General features: G+C 41.0%; 1 protein-coding gene across 3 annotated transcripts in view; it reads right to left on the minus strand.

The window, feature by feature from the left end:
- LOC138760866 (unconventional myosin-VI-like) overlaps positions 1 to 17537 on the minus strand; it is a 366187-nt gene that overhangs the window by 142138 nt on the left and 206512 nt on the right. For all 3 annotated transcript variants that reach the window (XM_069932099.1, XM_069932097.1, XM_069932098.1), the window contains exons 8-10: positions 17276 to 17373; positions 17020 to 17184; positions 9190 to 9270 (exon numbers count right to left, since the gene is read on the minus strand). In XM_069932099.1, the coding sequence (XP_069788200.1) occupies positions 9190 to 9270; positions 17020 to 17184; positions 17276 to 17373 (344 nt within the window). The remainder of the gene's footprint in view (positions 1 to 9189; positions 9271 to 17019; positions 17185 to 17275; positions 17374 to 17537) is intronic.

A 17537-nucleotide genomic window follows, 5' to 3' on the forward strand; every position in this document is an offset into this window, starting at 1 on the left:
AGCATGGAAACAGGCCCAGCCCACTGAGTTCGTACCATCAACCACCCACTTACACTCTGACCTTAACCATTAACTACTTTGGTACCACCACAAGACTGTCTGCACTATTGAAATGTCATATCATATTTATTCTCTCTTTTTCTGTCTTGGTATATTATGGTAATTTAATTATACTTTTGTAGTTGCCATATCTTACATACCCGTGAGGCTGCAGAAAATAAGGATTTCAGAGCTTTTGCATTTGACAATAAACTCCCATCTCATCTGACACCGATTTCATTGTGTTCTCCCCACATTCCTATCAAATTCTCCAGATTCCACCACTCATCTGCATAGCAGGGGAAATTTACAGCAGTCAATTAACCTGCCAACTTGCACATCTTTGAGATGCGAGGAGAAACCAGAGCATCCAGAGAAAGTGGGGTGAACATGCAAACTCCACACAGACAGCACCCAAGGTCAGGATTGAAACTGAGACTCTGGGGGCTATTCTCACCTAACATAAATAGGAGCATGCAGACAATTTTTTTCCATGAATCCCCACTTCTAACTCCAAACCAACATCAAATACTAAACATAGCTATACTGAAAAACCAAATAAAAAGGAAACACCATTAAAATCTCTACAAGAGCAGAATTTTGCCAATCTATCTTACTTGCACGAACTAACACAAAGGAACATACAATTTCAGTGCAAGTACCTGTGCATGCAACTACAACTGTTCACACCAAATAGGAATGATGTAACATCTGTAACTAAATACTGACTATTACATCATATAAACCTCATATACTTTAGAGGGAAAAAAAATACTGATTACCTCTTCTACCTGCTATTAAATAAAAGGGAGAGAAAACAAGATGATTTGCTTTTAATCTCTCTGGTCCACTGAAGATTAATTCACACTATTTTCACGTGAACATACTGCAGTGGTTGACATCACGTAAGCTGCTGTCAACTTCAGGAACATGCACATCTCATGAAGGTGGCATCAGATCAGAAGACAAAGGGAAGTGGAAGGTATAAACTGAACAATAATACATACCTTACAGAGATATTTAGCTCCACTATTTAATCTATCTCCAGTTAGAACACGCATTCAGCATTTAAGGCATTAGTGGAGTTGTACATTACAGAAACTGATTCTTTGGCCCACCCAGTCCACACTGATCATTTAACACCTATTAACATTTTTACTCTCCTCAAATTCCCCTCAACTATTCTCAGATTCTATCAGTCATGGATAAATTGGGGAAATTAAATTTATAGTGACGATTTAAACTGTTGACTTGCACATCTTTCACGGATGAGGCAACACACACATGAGTGATCTGGGGATTCATTCATGGAGTGAAAGAATAAATATGTGACTTTCAGGTTGAGAGGAAGTGGTGCTGCAGGGAGGAGTGTTGGAATTCATGTGAGCCATTATCAAGAGCAACGATCTACAAGAGGAGATCAAGTAAAACTCATTAATCTGGTGCCCTCAGAATTTTGGTGTACCATACTGGCAGAATTTCCAGACCATCGGATGTCACTCCTATTTCCCTGACACACTTTTATTTAACATATTACACAGTCATATAATTAATTTTCTAGTGAGGGCGGTGATGTTAAAGCTCATCAGACAAGCTGAAACCAGGAAGCTAAGTCCTGTTCATGAGGCCATGGACAGACATGGCGGTGTGGCTATGGTGTGGCCAGTGGATTTCTCTGGAACCAGAGATGTTCTATGGATCCCAGTTTGTTCCTGATCTCTATTTTACTTTCCCAGTTGCACATAGTCAATCATGTGAACATGCAGACCACAGATGGTGGATCTATGGACAATGAGCATTCTAATGAGCAAGTCAAATGCCACACAACTGTAATCAGTAAACAATTAAATGTTAGAATTTTACTGCACATCAACATTTGCTGGTGATCACACAGCCATGCAGAACAGAAATATGCCCTAAACCCGAACCCAACTCACTCATGATGACCAAGCTGCCCAACTGCACAAACCCCATCTGCCTATGCTTAGCCCCCATTCTTCTAACTCTTTCCTAGGCATGTACCTACCCCAGTGTCATATTGTACCCTTCTCTGGCAGCTCTTCCTCCATACCTTTCACCTCGTGTGGAAAAAGTTTTTCGTCAGGTCCCTTTTAAATCTCCCCCCCCCCCCCACCTTAAATCTACATCTTTAGTTTTAGACTCGCATGACCTCAGAAAAGGACTGTGAGTCATCTATGCTATTCATGGATTTGTATACCTCTGTGAAGGTATCCTCAAACTCCTGTGCTCCAAGGAAAACAGCCCCAGCTGATCCAGCCTCTCCTTATAATAGAAGCCCTCCAGTCCCAGTAAAACCCTAGTGAATCTTTTTTTCCCACCCTTACCAATTTACCAATGATAAGAAGCGAGGTATCACAAGGAAAATGCACAGAAGTTTTGGCAGGGCAGAGATGGATGAAGGTAGCAGATAGCATGCAAGGTGGAAAGATGTGAGTTTGTCCTCTTTGACAGAAATAGAGAATAGCAACAAACAGAGGCATTGATGTTCATGGGAAACTGGGTGGCCGTATGCATAAATCACTGGAAGTCAACTTGCAGAGACAGAAAGTGATTAGGAAGGCACAGTGAAAGTTGGCTACAAAGCTGGTTTATTGAGCCCTCATGAGACTGTATCTGAAATATTCTGTATGGGTTCGAAGGAAGGATATACTTGTGAAGAGGGAGTGCAATGAAAGATCACTAAAGTGATGAATGACATGGATGACTATCCTTTGAGGAGAGAGTAAGCAAAAATAAACCATATCCTATCAGGTGGTGAAGATATGGAATGAGTTCTTGAAGGCTGCTCAATGATAACATTTAACAGGCATTTAGTCAGGTTTGTGGAACAGGGAAAGTTTAGAGGCATATGGCCAAGCACAGGCAAATTGGTCTGGTTTAGATGGTTACTTGGTCAAAGTGGATGAGTTGGGCCAAAGGGCCTGTTCCATGCATTCTGATGCCATGAGTAATGATTGGTGACTGGTGGGAGCTGTGCTTTGTTTCAGGTTCAACCAAACCCTTGGCGATTAATTGGAGATGGTTGATACAGTTGGAGCCAACAGCAAATAAAAAGAAGGGAAGCTCAAGTGGAGCTGCCAGTGTTAAGCAGCTCAACATAGGAGTGGAGTGTTCGAGATTGTGGCGAGCAGAGACTGAGGACTTGTTACACGCAAGGTCCTTCCATAGTGGCAATGGAAGCTAGGGCAGTTGCATACTCAATTACAGAATGTAAGAAATCCAGGACACCATATGAGGTGCATTCAGCTGCAGCCCCTAACAGGCTGGGTTAGAGAGCTGAAGCTGGATGAACTCCGGATCATTCAGGTGGCAGAGGGGGTGATAGACAGAAGCTACAAGAAGACAGTCACACTCTGTATCCTGATGGGCAGGTTTGTGCAAGCTTTTGGGGAAGAGTTTAAACTAGTTTGGCAGGGAGATGGGAATCAAAATGAGAGAGCAGCGAATAGGCCAAAAGATACACAAGCAGATGCACTATGTAGCAAGATTATGAAGAAGGATTGGCAGTCAATAGGGCAAAATTGCTAGTTTAAGATTAAGGATTTAACCTGGGGTACTTTGAAACAAAATTGGAAAGGGTGATGAATACAGCACTGAAGGTCTTGTAGTTAAATGCCCGCAGTGTAAGAAATATGGTCAATGATCTTGTAGCGCAGCTGGAAGTGGCAAGTGGCCTTCACTGAGTCGAGGCTGAAAGAAGATCACAGCTGGGAACTAAATATCCATGGATACATGGTACATCTGAAGGACAGGCAGGTAGGGAGAGAGGCTAGGGTGGTTTTGTTTGTTAAAAATGAAATTAATCTTTGGAGAGAGGAGATATTGAATCAGATAGAGAATTCCTGTGAGAAGAATTAAGAAATTGTAATAGTTAAAAAGATTCTGATGGGAGTTGTATATAGGCCTACATAGAGTAGCCAGGATGTGGCATATAAGTTTCAGAGAGTAATAGAGAAGGAATGCAAGAAGTGCAGTGTTAGAATAGTCACGGGGTATTTCACTACGCAGATTTATTGGGAAAATCAAGTTGATCCTGGTTCCCAAGAAAAGAAATTTATAGAATACTTTCAGGATGGCTTCTTAGAACAGCTTGTGGCTAACCAGTCCAGGGAAATGGGAGTTCTGGATGAGGTATTGTGCAATGAACCAGAGTTGATAAGGGAGCCGAAGGTAAGGAAAAAAGTCAGAGGGATGGGAAGAGAGGGGCACAGGGGTGTGGCCTGATGGGAACTGGAGAAGTCAATGTTATTGCTATCCAATTGGAGAGTGCCCAGATGGAATATCAGGTGTTGTTCCTCTAAATTTGCACAGTAATCATGTGATAGAATTTACCCAACAGTTTGAGAGGGAGAAACTAAAATCAGATGTGTCAGTATAGCAGTGGAAGAAAGGGGACGACAGAGGTACAAGAGAGGAAATGGTCAAAGATGACTGGAAAGGTACCCATGCAATGGAGGACAGCAGAAATAAGGAAGGTGCAGAGCAGGTACATTCTAAAACAGAAGAAATATTTGAATGGAGAAAACAACCGTGGCTGACAAGAGGAAGTCAAAACCACAGAAAAAACAAATGGGCATACAAGGAAGCAAAAATTAGTGGGAAGAAACACAACTGGGAAGCTTTCAAAAGCCTACATAAGTCAACTAAAAAAATCATTCATAAAGGTTCGATGAACTTTGAAATGAAGCTACCAAACAATATCAAAAAGGATAATATCTTTTTTTAAAATATATAAACAGTAAAAAAGAGACGATAGTCCAAAAAGGACCAATAGAAAATTATGCTAAAGAAATTGTAATAGACAAGAAGATAGAAGCGGAACTGATTGAGTATTTTGCATGAATCTTCACTGTTGAAGACATTAGCAATATATCTGATTTTTAAGGGTGTCAGGGGGGAGAGGTGAGTGCAACGACGATTACCAGAGAGAAGGTGCTTGGCAAGTTGAATGGTCTATGGTCTAATAAGTCTCTTGGACCTGATGGAAATGCACCTTCAAGTTCTGAATGAAGAAGCTATAGAGATTGAAGAGGCATTACTCATGACATTTAAAAAAAAATAGATTTGGCATGGTTCCAGAGGAATGGGAAATTGCAATGGTTACTCACTATTTAAAAAGGGAGGGAGGCAACAGAAAGGACATAATAGACCTGTTTGTCTAACATCAGTGGTTGGGAAGTCATTGAAGTCGATTGTTATGAAGTGGCTATACTTCCTGAGGAGTTTTAGGAGATTTGGTATGTCACCAAAGACTTACAAATATCTACAGGTGTACCGTGGAGAACACTCTCACTGGCTCTATCACTATATGGTATGAACGTTATGCAGCAGAAGCACAGGACAGAAAAAGACGACAGACTGCTGTGGACTCAGCCAACACCATCATGGGCATCAATTGTCCTCTATCGAGGACAAGAGGTGGTGATTTAAGAAAGTGTTCTCTATCTTCAAGGACCCTCTTTTCACTACTACCATCAAGGAGGTGGTACAGGAACTTGAAGATTAACACCCAGTGGCACAAAAACAGTTTCTTCCCCTCTGCCATCAAGTTTCTGAATGGACAATGACCCACAAACAATACCTCTTTTTCTATTTTTTTTTTGCACTAATATTTTTTTTAAATGTAATTAATGGCAATATTTACACCTGTAATGCCTGCCACAAAACAACAAATTTCATGACATGCTCATATCAATAAATTCTGATTCTATGGTTGAAACATAGAAACAGGCCAAAATCTAGCATGGGAAGAGCATTTGGTGATTGGCAGGAAACAGAGAGTGGGAATAAAAGGATCCTATTCCGAATGGCTACCGGTTACCAGTGGTGGTCCACAGGAGACAGTGTGGGGGGGCCACTTTTTTAAATGTATATTAATGACTTGGATTGAAGAATCAATGGCTTTGCAGATGATACAAAGATAGGTGGAGGGGCAGGTAGTGATGAGGAAATGGAAGGCTGCAGAGAAACTTAGATAGATTCGGAGAACGGGCAAAGAAGGGGCAAACAAAATACAATGTGGGAAAAGTGTATGGTCATGCCCTTTGGTTGAAGGAATAAAAGGGCAGATTATTAATTGGATGGGGAGAAAATTGAAAATACAGAGGTGCAAAGGGACTTGAGAGTCTTCATGGAAGATACCATAACAGTTAACCTCGAGGTTGAGTCAGAAGTGAAGAAGGGAAATGCAATGGTGGCATTCATTTCTAGAGGAATAGAATACAGGAGCAGGAATGTGATGTTGAGGCTTTACAAAGCACTGGTTGGGTCTCACTTGGAGCATGAGTTATAGTTTTGGACTCTTTATTTAAGAAAGGATGTGCTGGCATTGGAGAGGGTTCAAAGAAGATTCACAAGAATGATTCCTGGAATGAAGAGATCAGCATAAAAGGAATATCTGAAGGCTCTTGGACTGTACTCCTTGGAGTTCAGAAGAATGACAGGGCACCTCATAGAAACATTTCAAATATTGAAAGGCCTGGATAGAGTAGATGTGGCAGAGTTGTTTCCCTTGGTAGGGGAGTCGAGGACAAGAGGGCACAATTCCAGGATTGAAGGGCACCCATTTAAAACATACATAACGGAGGAATTTCTTTAGCCAAGTGGTGAACCTCTGGAATTTCCTACCTCAGCTGGCTGTGGAGGCCAAGTGATTAGGTGTATAGGTTTATTTAAGGCAGAGATTGCTAAGTATCTGAATAGTCAGGGTGTCAAGGGTTATACGGAGAAGACACAAGAGTGAGGGAGAATGGATCAGCTCATGATGGAATGGCAAAGCATGGACTGGATGGACTGAATGGCCTACAACTGCTTCTAAGTTTTTCAAACATTAAGAATACGGCTTCAAAGTTACAACAAAAATAAATCAAAATATAAAACAGGAGTGAGCAACATTGGTACAGGTGCAGATGATAAATTTGTTGTCTGAACATATCCAAATACTCAATAACCATTTCACAGAGTTCCAATACTAAACTCATAGGAAGGAGTATGCAAAACAGGATTTTCTTGACATAGTTGGTCAAAGGGACTTCACATTTTGATTGCTGAGGAACCATTTGAGGAAGGAGCTGCAGCATCAAGTGAGGAACAATGATACCACTGAGATTTTCCATATACTAGCAGAAGGAAACGTACAAGTCACACAGGAGAAAGACCACAAATCAGCAACCAAATTATTATTGAAATTCACTAGCTGTTAAACTCATTCCTGTCCAGAATAGATGGAGATAATGCCATTCAGTCCATCCAGTGGTATCCAACACACTTGTCCAGTGACGCATACTGAAAAATGCGTTCTATTTTACTTGGGATTTTCAACATAAAGCATAACTAACATTATGCATAAAAAATACAGAACTGTCCACCACAGTCACAGCTCTTCTGTTCCAAAACCTACTCCACATCAATCCAACCTTTTCCTCCCTCATAGCCCATAAATAGAAGGCAAAAACCATTAGGAGCAGAATTAGGCCATTTGGCTCATTGAGTATGCTCCACTATTCAAATCATGGCTGATGTATTTTTCCTATCCACCCTATTTTCCTGATTTTTCTCCATAACCTTTGATGCCCTTATCAATTAAGAAGCCATGAACCTCTGCATTAAATTTGCCTAATGACTAAGCTTCCACAGCTATCTGTGGCAATGAGTTCCAGAGTCACCACCCTCCAGCTGAAGAAACCTGATCACCTTTGTTCTAAAGAGACATCCTTTTATTCTGAGGTTGTGCCTTCTGACTCGACTCTCCCACTGCTGGAAGCATCTTCTCCACGTCCACTCTACCCAAATCTTTCAATATTTGGTTGGACTCAATGAGATCCCCCTCAACCTTCTAAACTCCAGTGATTACAGGCCCAGAGTCATAACACACTAACCCTCTCATCCTCAGGATATGCTTTTGTCACAGAGTGGTCAATGTTTTCCCTCCACAATTTGTAAATATCACAGCCCAGTACTCAAATTTTGCTGATCTGTGCTAAATTCAAGTAGTGGGTACAAGCTTTCGCCTTTCCTCCCCAGTTTAATTTGCCAAAACACTGCTGACTCAAGACTGTAACCCCCCCCCCACAAAAAGCCAAGCACAGATTGTCTATAAAGGCCAGGGGCACTGAGCATTACAAATGGCTCTGACAGCAAAGGCTCTATTTGGCACTCCTTAGATTGTAAATTCTAAACCTCTCAAACACTAAGGAGTAGATGGTAACAATAACCAAGCTGCAAATGTACAAACTTCCAGTGTTCCAAGTCTACATACTCTACCCCTTCAGAGGTACAGCATCACCCCTGTGGGAGCTAAGAATGGTTTCTTCATCAATGCTGCATGAAGACTAGCAGCATCCAGGTTAAATCTGATGCAACACATTTTAAAGAGAGCCCTTTCACTCCAAAAGAACTGGAAACTAATTCCCGCTCTTCTACGTTGAAATCCAACTCTGGATTTTCCTTCTCCACCTGTAAAACATGCTGCACTCCTTTTTAAGAGTTAATTGGGAACATGGAAGTTATAGGTCACTCAGTCCGTGAGCCAGTAACAGAGGGGGAAGTTCACATAGAAAGTGGTGAGAGTATGGAACAAGCTGCCAGATGAAATGGCCAATGCCAGATTGATTTTCACATTTAAGAAAAATTTGTTTAGGTACATGGATGGGAGGGGAAGGGTGTGCTATAGTCTGAGTGCAGGTCAACAAGACTAGGCAAAATAATAGTTTGGCATGGACAAAATGGGTCAAAAGGCCTGTTTTAGTGCTGTACCATTGTACAGTTCTAATTAAAACAAGACAGACCATAGAACCATTTCTGCCTTGCTTTCAAATCCTTTGGACATCTTTTCCAAACAAGGACTTAAGTTTGAACATTTGGACTTGTTATGCTTCAGGTGTCTCACTCTACAAAGACTTGCCCTCAATTTGAACTTTATAAAATAATTTGCATGCTCAATTACTCAAAGGGTTCCAAAAACTAAAACAAATCCAAAATTTCTTTCCTTCCAATGTTTAAAATTTCTCTGAAAAATAATTTCTAACATTCAAATAGACGGATTCTGCACTCTTAAGTTTTGGTTGGAACCTCTCAAATTGTCATGCCCCACCATCTTATAACCTTGCATGAAAATGCTTTGAAGGTTACCTCTGGACTCTTGCGATTCTGTAGTATCTGTCGGTCCGACTCCTTGTTGGCAAAATACCTGGTGCAGCCTCGATTTAGATACTACAGGGAAGAAATCAATTTAGCACAGACACACAAAAAAAAGTGAATAGCACAGCAAAGGGCATTGATCAACTATTTGGGAAAATCAATTTTATTACACTCAACAGCCCAACCACTATTATCTGCACTTGGTCTCTTTCTGGAACACAATTTCTTATGCTTTCACAAGACCCTAGACTCCTGGACTGTTTCCGTTCCATCACGAGACATTTTCTTTATTCCTGTGGGGACACAAATGATTGAAGAAGCTGGAATCTGAGCAAAAAAATCAAACTGCTGGAGGAATTCAGTGGGTTTAACAGCATCTGTGGGGTTGGGGCGGCAATGTTTAGGGTTGAGACCCTACATCACAGTAGCCAGTATCAGTAAGAAACCAGAGAGGGTCTCAAAACACTCCCAGATGTGCAAAACTTCTTCAAAGGGGTGTGCCTTTAAGAGATTTTGGAGTGGAATAGCAAAATGGAGACACAAAGGCTGCACATGCTGGAATCTGGAACCTCTTGCTTCTTGTTCTTTTTGTTGTGTATGTTTATCCAAATCCAGAGAGATCTCGGGTGAAGCTGCGATGCCTGCGGTATATAAACTTCTCTTCTTCCAAATGCTACACATTTGGAAGAATTTTGAGTGCTACTTCCCTTTTGCACTACGAAATGAGAGCCGAGTCTGATCTTCACTGTAACAAAGAGCAGGAATATTCCCAAAGAAGGGAACTCCAGAGTGAATAGGTTGGTTTGGTTGAAAGAAGTTAGAATTAATTCTCATACATCACTTTGAAAACACACTGAACAGTGAGAAGGCTTTTGTAGAATTGCAATATAGAAAAGACCTTTCAATCTGTTAGTCATATATCAGCAATTTATCACACAGGCACTATACCACCTAAACTGATTCTCCTGCTTTCTTGCAAAATATACCCCATCTTCCTTTTAAGGCATGTAGCAAATTCATGTTTGAAGGAACTCTGCTCTCCAAATTCTGGCAATTCTTTTGCTGGGTTCTTTCATCTCCTCCAATTCACACTGTATCTTTGACCCTTTACCATCAGGAAGGAGGTACAAGTCCATCAACGTTAGGACTGCATGCTATGAAATTGATGAACCATATCCTGTAACCTTAGGTTTCTTCTTAATTAGTAAAATATTCATACATATTTATTTCATATTATATTATTAAGTATATGTGATTATTATGTGCTGTGTATTATGTGTGCTCAAAGTCCAAAGAAATGCTGCTTCATCTGGTTGTATTATGTAGAGTCAGATGATGGTGAATTTGAACTAATTCTGCAATAAATGCGAGTCCTGACCTTCCTCTGCTTTTGGATTTAGAATCTGCTCACCAAATATTTCTGGTGAAAGAGCAGAGGATTCTTAGCAGGCCAAATGGCATCAGATAGTTAAATGGAGAAAGCAGTCAACATTTGAAGATCTGTACCTTGATGAGTTCCAATCACAGCTTCTAGTCTCACTTGAATCTAATGAGCATCAAAAATACCCAAATAATCGACCACCGCAGAAAATGTTCTGAGAACACTAAAACTCACCGATTCCTGATGAAGGGCTCAAGCCCAAAATAATGACTGCCTTTTACTTTCTGTGAATACTGCATGACCTAGTAGGTTTCTCCAGTACTTCTGGGCACAACACGTTAAGGCTGATCAGTTGACTGTTAAAATTTGGTTCCAATGAAACCAGCATAATTGTAATTTAAAAGGGGACCTGATAACTTTCCAAAAGGAAGGAATTTGCAGGAAGAGGGACCAACTGGAATGCTATTATATAGATCAAACACTGTCATAATGGGCCAATTGGCCTCCCCATACATTAAAATTCAATATTGGTTGTGTCAAATAAACACATGCTCGCTTTCACAAAACATTTGCTGCCAATATATAGCTTCATATACAAAGAATGCAAGATATATATCCATGAATTTAGTTTCTTGAATCTCCAAGAGAATCTGTTAAGAACAAAGATCAGAAGTAGATGCAAGCTGTCTGCCGTTTGATAGGGAATCATCACCAGTATACCTGTTAAATCTAAAGAGATATCAGATTACATACAACTCAGAAACGTGTTATAACTGAAGGCTATCAAAACCTCAGCTGCAGGTAAACATGGTTCAAAGTGTACAACAAAATTATGCACAGACAGCAGGCTTCCCTTCACAAGTCAGATAGTTAAATTATGCACCTTATAGGGTTTGGAGGAGGATAGTTACATGTGGACATCTACAGAATGATAAAATTCTCGTCATAAAGAATGGTATTTGTATTCTGAAGCTTAACGTCTCAGATCAACCTTGAAGTATCATTGAAATCAAATCCTCCCATTCCCTTCCCACAGTCCCACCTACTTCTCTACCTCCTCCTCCAAGGCCCCACTGCCCTCAGCACCCCCATCCCTTCCAAAGCAAGCAGGGCAACTCCATTCAACCCTTCATCCCAAACCTCTTTCTACGTCCCTACCAAGGCAGTGCACATGACCCGCAAATGGCTCCTCCACCTTCAACACCCTGTAACTCACTCAATGCATGCCTCCCCCCCACCTCTGTACTCCCCACTCCTCTGGGGTCCCAGTATCCCAGATCATCCCCATGTATTGAGTTGGGCCCCAGTCCCATTCTTCCACTGTAACTTTAGCAGTGTAAGTATCAGGCAATGTGTTCCAAAAAAAACAAAGGATTATCAGTTCCAAGAGTAACAGGAAAGTCTAAAGTCGGCTGCCTCTGCATAATTTAGGAACACTTACAGTGAGCTCCAGAGAACTGGCATAGGCCTGGTCTGTCTTGGTGCAGGCACTACTTCAACAGGGCAACAAAGCAGACCAGGCCATGGACCGCAAGAATATCTGGTGCTGCGTCTGTGGCTATAGGCACCACCCACAAGAATTAGGCAAACAATTCACAGGGATCTCCGCCATCCAGATGGTGAGTGTTCGCCACAATAATCTGAAAAGCGTGGATGAAGACAGACCTTGGGTGCATGTCGTTAGGGCCATGAGCAAAGATAGGCAGTAGTTTCCACCATCATGGGAAGACAACGTGGGATACTCCAAACCAAAGTGTTCACCTGGTGGCTGCTGCATGTATTCAGTCAGATCAGGGTGCAGATCTGGTCCCAGCTCCTAGCAACCTACTCCCCTTGGCCTAACTCCTCAAAAGAAATACTATAAATTAAAACTGAAACAGAAACATACTCTTTCTCGTGCCCATCAAGGGGCAGCACAGTTAACATAGCGGATAGCACAAAGGCTTTATGATGCCAGTGATTGGGACTGGTGTTTGAATCCAGTGCTGTCTGTAAGGAGTTTGTTCATTCTCCTCGTGTCTGTGTGGGTTTTCCCTGGGGGCTCCAGTTTCCTCCCACCATTCAAAAAAAATACCGGGGTTTAGGTTAATTAGGTGTAAATTGGGAGGCACGGACTCGTGGGCCAAAATGGCCTTTTACCGTGCTGTATGTCTAAATTTAAATTTAGATCAGTTTACATCAACTCTCGGAGCATTTCCATCAATCAAACCCTCCAATTACCCTCCCTCACAGACCCATGATCATTAAGTTATACAGATGTTTCAGCCCATCATATCTATGCCAATTAGCTGTTTGCATGTTTGGCCAATATTCCTCTAACCCTTTCTGAACAATATACCTATCTCAATGCCTTTTTAACTTCATTAACTGTACCCACCTCCTTTTCAGCTTGTTCCATATATGCAACCATTTTCTGTGTTGAAAAGGTTGTCCCTTAGATTCCTTTAAAATCTTTCACCTCTCACCTTTTCTTCTGGACTCACCCATCCTGAGAAAGCTCCACCAGATCAAAGCCCCTCATGATTTTATATACTTCTACAAGGTCACCACCACACCACCCCCAGACTCTAAAGAGAAATCAGTTGTAGCTGATTGAGACTCTCCTTATAACTCGAGCTATCCATTCCCAATAACATCTTTGTGAATCAATGTTGCATCCTTTACAGCTTAATAATGCCCATCTTACAGCTGGATATACTGCACCCAATAACTCCAAATTTGATCTCACTAATATTTTGTAACGTAGAAACATGACATCTCAATTCCTGCATTCAATGCCTTCATTTCCCCATGAATCTCTGTGCACCCAACTGCCACTTTCCAGAATGTCCCAGGGATGAACCTAGAGTACCCAGAGGAAACCCTTGCAATCACAGGGAGAACATGCGAACTCCATACCTGATCCCAGGAAAACAAATACTGATAATCAAAACAGGAAGCAACAGAAAGTTTAATGTTATAAGGAAAAGAACTAACATTTTAGTAGGAAATTAGTGTTTGTCCAGCAGTTTTGCTTCTGATTTTGTAAGCATTTAAAAATCTGCCATCTTTAGCGGCAACAGTTTTTGCCTAGTTACAACTTTTAACAATTCAACATGGGGAAAACTTCTAAAGAGTGGTATTTGTCAACTTTCAGAAATAAATTTAACTTCAGAAATGGACCAGTTATGCTACTGCAGTCTAAAGCACAGAACTTTGTTTGGTATGTTTTCCACAGGAGAGCATCAGGTTAAGGATCCACAAAGCAGCAGCCACGTAAACAACACAACAGGCAAACTATTCCTGTGACATCTGAAGCTCCAGTTTCACAGGAGCTCTGGTTTGGTGAACCTTCACCAACACTGCCCCCTTGTGCTGACTAATGACAGCTGCAAAATGAAATCACACTTTGATTCAGAGTACCACAGCTGATCTATTACCATGTTGGGGTTTGTTGGCTGGCAGATGAAAGTGAGTCAGGTGGATTGAAACCTCATTTTCTTTCCACTTTTAACCACCAGTGTCAATTACAGATCATAAGTAACCTGAGTACCCCCAAGCATGATGTCATCCTGTTACCATAGCAATACTTGGCAAACCACCAATTTTCAATTTCTTGTTACAGTCTCTCTCTCCAAAATGGAACACTTTACACTCTCAGAAGCACTCTCTCTCCAGTGCACGATAGTAGCCTGGTAAGGAATTGCTCTCCAGTTCACTGCAAGTTTAAACGTTTTATCCAATCAAATTGAAAATGTTTTTAATAATTCAATTAATTCCAATATTAAAAGAAAGATTACATGATTGCTGTGGAAACACTTTCACTGTAAAATTCTACTTTGCTGTGAACCGGGAACTAAACAGAGTCTAAAACAATGCTCCCAAGAAGCTGTCTTGGATCTCACCACAGTCAAAACCCTAGGACATCAAGATCTCAACTGTAATGAACACTTGGAAGAAGCACCCACATTACCGCACTGCATACAAACTGACTGATGTTAGGTACAGTACACACCAAGGTGCAAGGTTGTGGGGGAGACGGTGCTATCTATTTCAAGTCTTGGGGTGTTTGGACCTGTTTAGTTTTATCAGACACTAGGTATCCATGGAAAGGTTGTAAACTTGATTCAAAATTAGTTGAATGGGAGAACGCAGTGGTAGTGGATGATTGCTTCTCAGACTGGAGGCCTGTGATTAGTGGTGTGCCTCAGGGATTAGTGTTAAGACCATTGTTGTTTTGTGTCTATTTCAATCACCTGGATGATAATGTGGGGAATTGAATCAGCAAGATTCCGGATGACACGAAGATTGGAGGTGCTGTGGACAGTGAGGAAGTCTTTCCAAGGTTGCAGGGGGATCAGCATCAATTTGAAAAATGGGCCAGAAAATGGCAGATGAAATTTATTGCAGACAAGCGTGAAGTGTTGCATTTTGGAAGAACAAACCAAGGCAGGACATATATAGTAAATGGTAGGGCACTGAGGAGTGCGGAGGAACAAAAGGATCTGGGAATACAGATACATAATTCCCTGAAAATGGCGTCACATGTAGTCAGGGTTAGCCTTCATAAATCAAAGTGTTGAGTACAGGAGTTGGGATGTTATGGTGAGGTTGTACAAGACATTGGTAAGGCCAAATTTGGAGTATTGTGTGTAGTTCTGATCACCTAACTACAGGAAAGATATCAATAAGATGGAAAGAATGCAGAGAAGATTTACTAGGATGTTGCCGGGTCTTCCGGAATTGAGTTACAGGGAAAGATTAAACAGGTTGGGACTTTATTCCTTAGAGCGAAGAAAAATGAGGGGAAATTTGATAAGGTTTACAAAATCAAGAGGGGTATACAAACAGGCTCCTTACACAGATTAGGAGAGATAAATACAAGAGGACATGGCTTTACGGTGAAAGGTTCAGGGGGAACATCTTCACTCAGAATGGTGGGAGTTTGGAATGAGCTGCCATTTGGTGTGGTAAATATGGGCTCACTCTTTACTTTTAAGAATAAATTGGATAGATACATAGATGGAAATAGTCTAGAGGGTTATAGAATGGGTGCAGGTCAGTGGGTCTAGAAGAATGATATTTTGGCAGAGACTAGAAGAGCCAAATGCCCTGTTTTCTACGCTGTAGTTTTCCATGGTTTCTATCAGCAAACTGTTAACTAGCCAATAACTCGAGTTAACAAATGCTTTCCTACCCAAAATAACTGCTAGGAGCCATTGAATAATCTCTCTCAAAATGTTTATGATATCAAAGAGAGATAGAGCACAGAAATTGGCCATTGAGCTCTCCCAGTCCACACCAATTATTTCACTACCCATTTACACCAATTTTTAAAAAGCCTATTTTTAAAAATTTCATTTCATTTTTAATTTACAGATGCAGCACGGTTACAGGTCCTTACGGCCCATGAGCTTGTGTCACCCAAATACTCCCATGTGACCAATTAGCCTACTAACTTCATACATCTTTGGAATGCGTGAACACCCAGAGGAAACTCCCATTGGTCACAGGGAGAAGGCATAAACTCGGCAGCTGGGTGGCTGGTACTATAACAGTGATAATCGTACCACCCTCATTCTCAAACATTCCCCAGATTTCACTGCTCACCTGCACACTAAGTAAAGTTTCCAGTGGTCAATTAACCTTAAGACAGGACTGGAGGTCAGGAATAAACCCGGCTCTTTGGTGTCGAGTCTGCAGCCCTACCAGATGAGTGATTGTGTCGCCAGAAAATAAGATTCCAAAGGGACAATGGCAAAGTTGAGCAACCTATCCATCTCATCTCCCTTTGTATTTTACAGTGATAGTATTATGCCAGCTTAATTTTTTTTTAAATAAAGGTTTTGAAGGCACTTTTGGGCATTATTGTGGCATGCAAGAAAGAGCTTCTCAGCTAATGCATTCCGTCTCCCATAAATAGCAAAGTAACAATTCAATTAAGTACAAAGATTTACAACCCTGAATTTGTGCATTTAAAATTATGCTCTGAAGAATGACATCCCAAATAAAATACAAAAACCCACCTTGACCAACATCTAATCCGCCAAGCAATTCCCCTCTGCAAATATACAAACTTTTACATACAGATATGGAATTTGGCCCAATAATTAAATTGATCAGTTATCTGCAGAGACAATTCTTTCTTATTTGTAAATCTTGTTGCTCACAAAAATAGAAACCAAGAAGTCCAGATCCTTGTCCAGCCTCTGGTTTCCATCCTTGCAGCACCACCCTTGATATAGAATCACAAAAGGTGCTGAGTGTTAAATAGAATATTTGAGGTCACTCTTCAGTATCAAAAAGAGAGAACAAGCATTGATGAGAAGCTATGAGACCAGTATCAGGATGAAATAATTTCTCATTACAAAAATAAAGGGACAGATTCCCAAAAGCAGCCCCTTTATTGATGATTTAACAAGTACAGATTTGGCTGTGAGGCACCACGGCATAAAACTCACCCGGAAATTATCAGGGGAGGTCAAGTGAAACTTTTGCCTAATCTCTTCAGGAGCACCTGCACACAACCTGTAAAAGATGTGGTAATTTCTTTCTTCCTTGCTCTGCGTGCAGATGCGAGATTTTTCCAGCAGGTAATGAGATACAAAACCTCCGACGACAGCGTTCTGAACAGGGAAAAAAGGTAAAAGAATGGCATGGGTGTATTTTAGGAATTGGAGTGGAATGTTAAATCTGGAAACATTTTTTAAAAATTACCTTCTCGTTGAAATGGATCTCAACAAATTTTCCAAATCGGCTACTGTTATTATTACGTACAGTTTTGGCATTTCCAAAGGCCTCGAGCAAGGGATTGGCTGTTTTGGAAATAATTGATTAAATTAATCCTTCTCATGTCTGTCGAGTTGCAAAAGAAGGCCATTCAGCTACCGTCCTTCATAATATGAGAATCGATAGGTTAAAAAGAGGCAATGCTCTGCAGAATCATAACAATTCATACCACTGGTTATCATTTACTCCT

This window comes from Narcine bancroftii, chromosome 4 (assembly GCF_036971445.1).
Source record: "Narcine bancroftii isolate sNarBan1 chromosome 4, sNarBan1.hap1, whole genome shotgun sequence".
NCBI lineage: Eukaryota > Metazoa > Chordata > Chondrichthyes > Torpediniformes > Narcinidae > Narcine > Narcine bancroftii.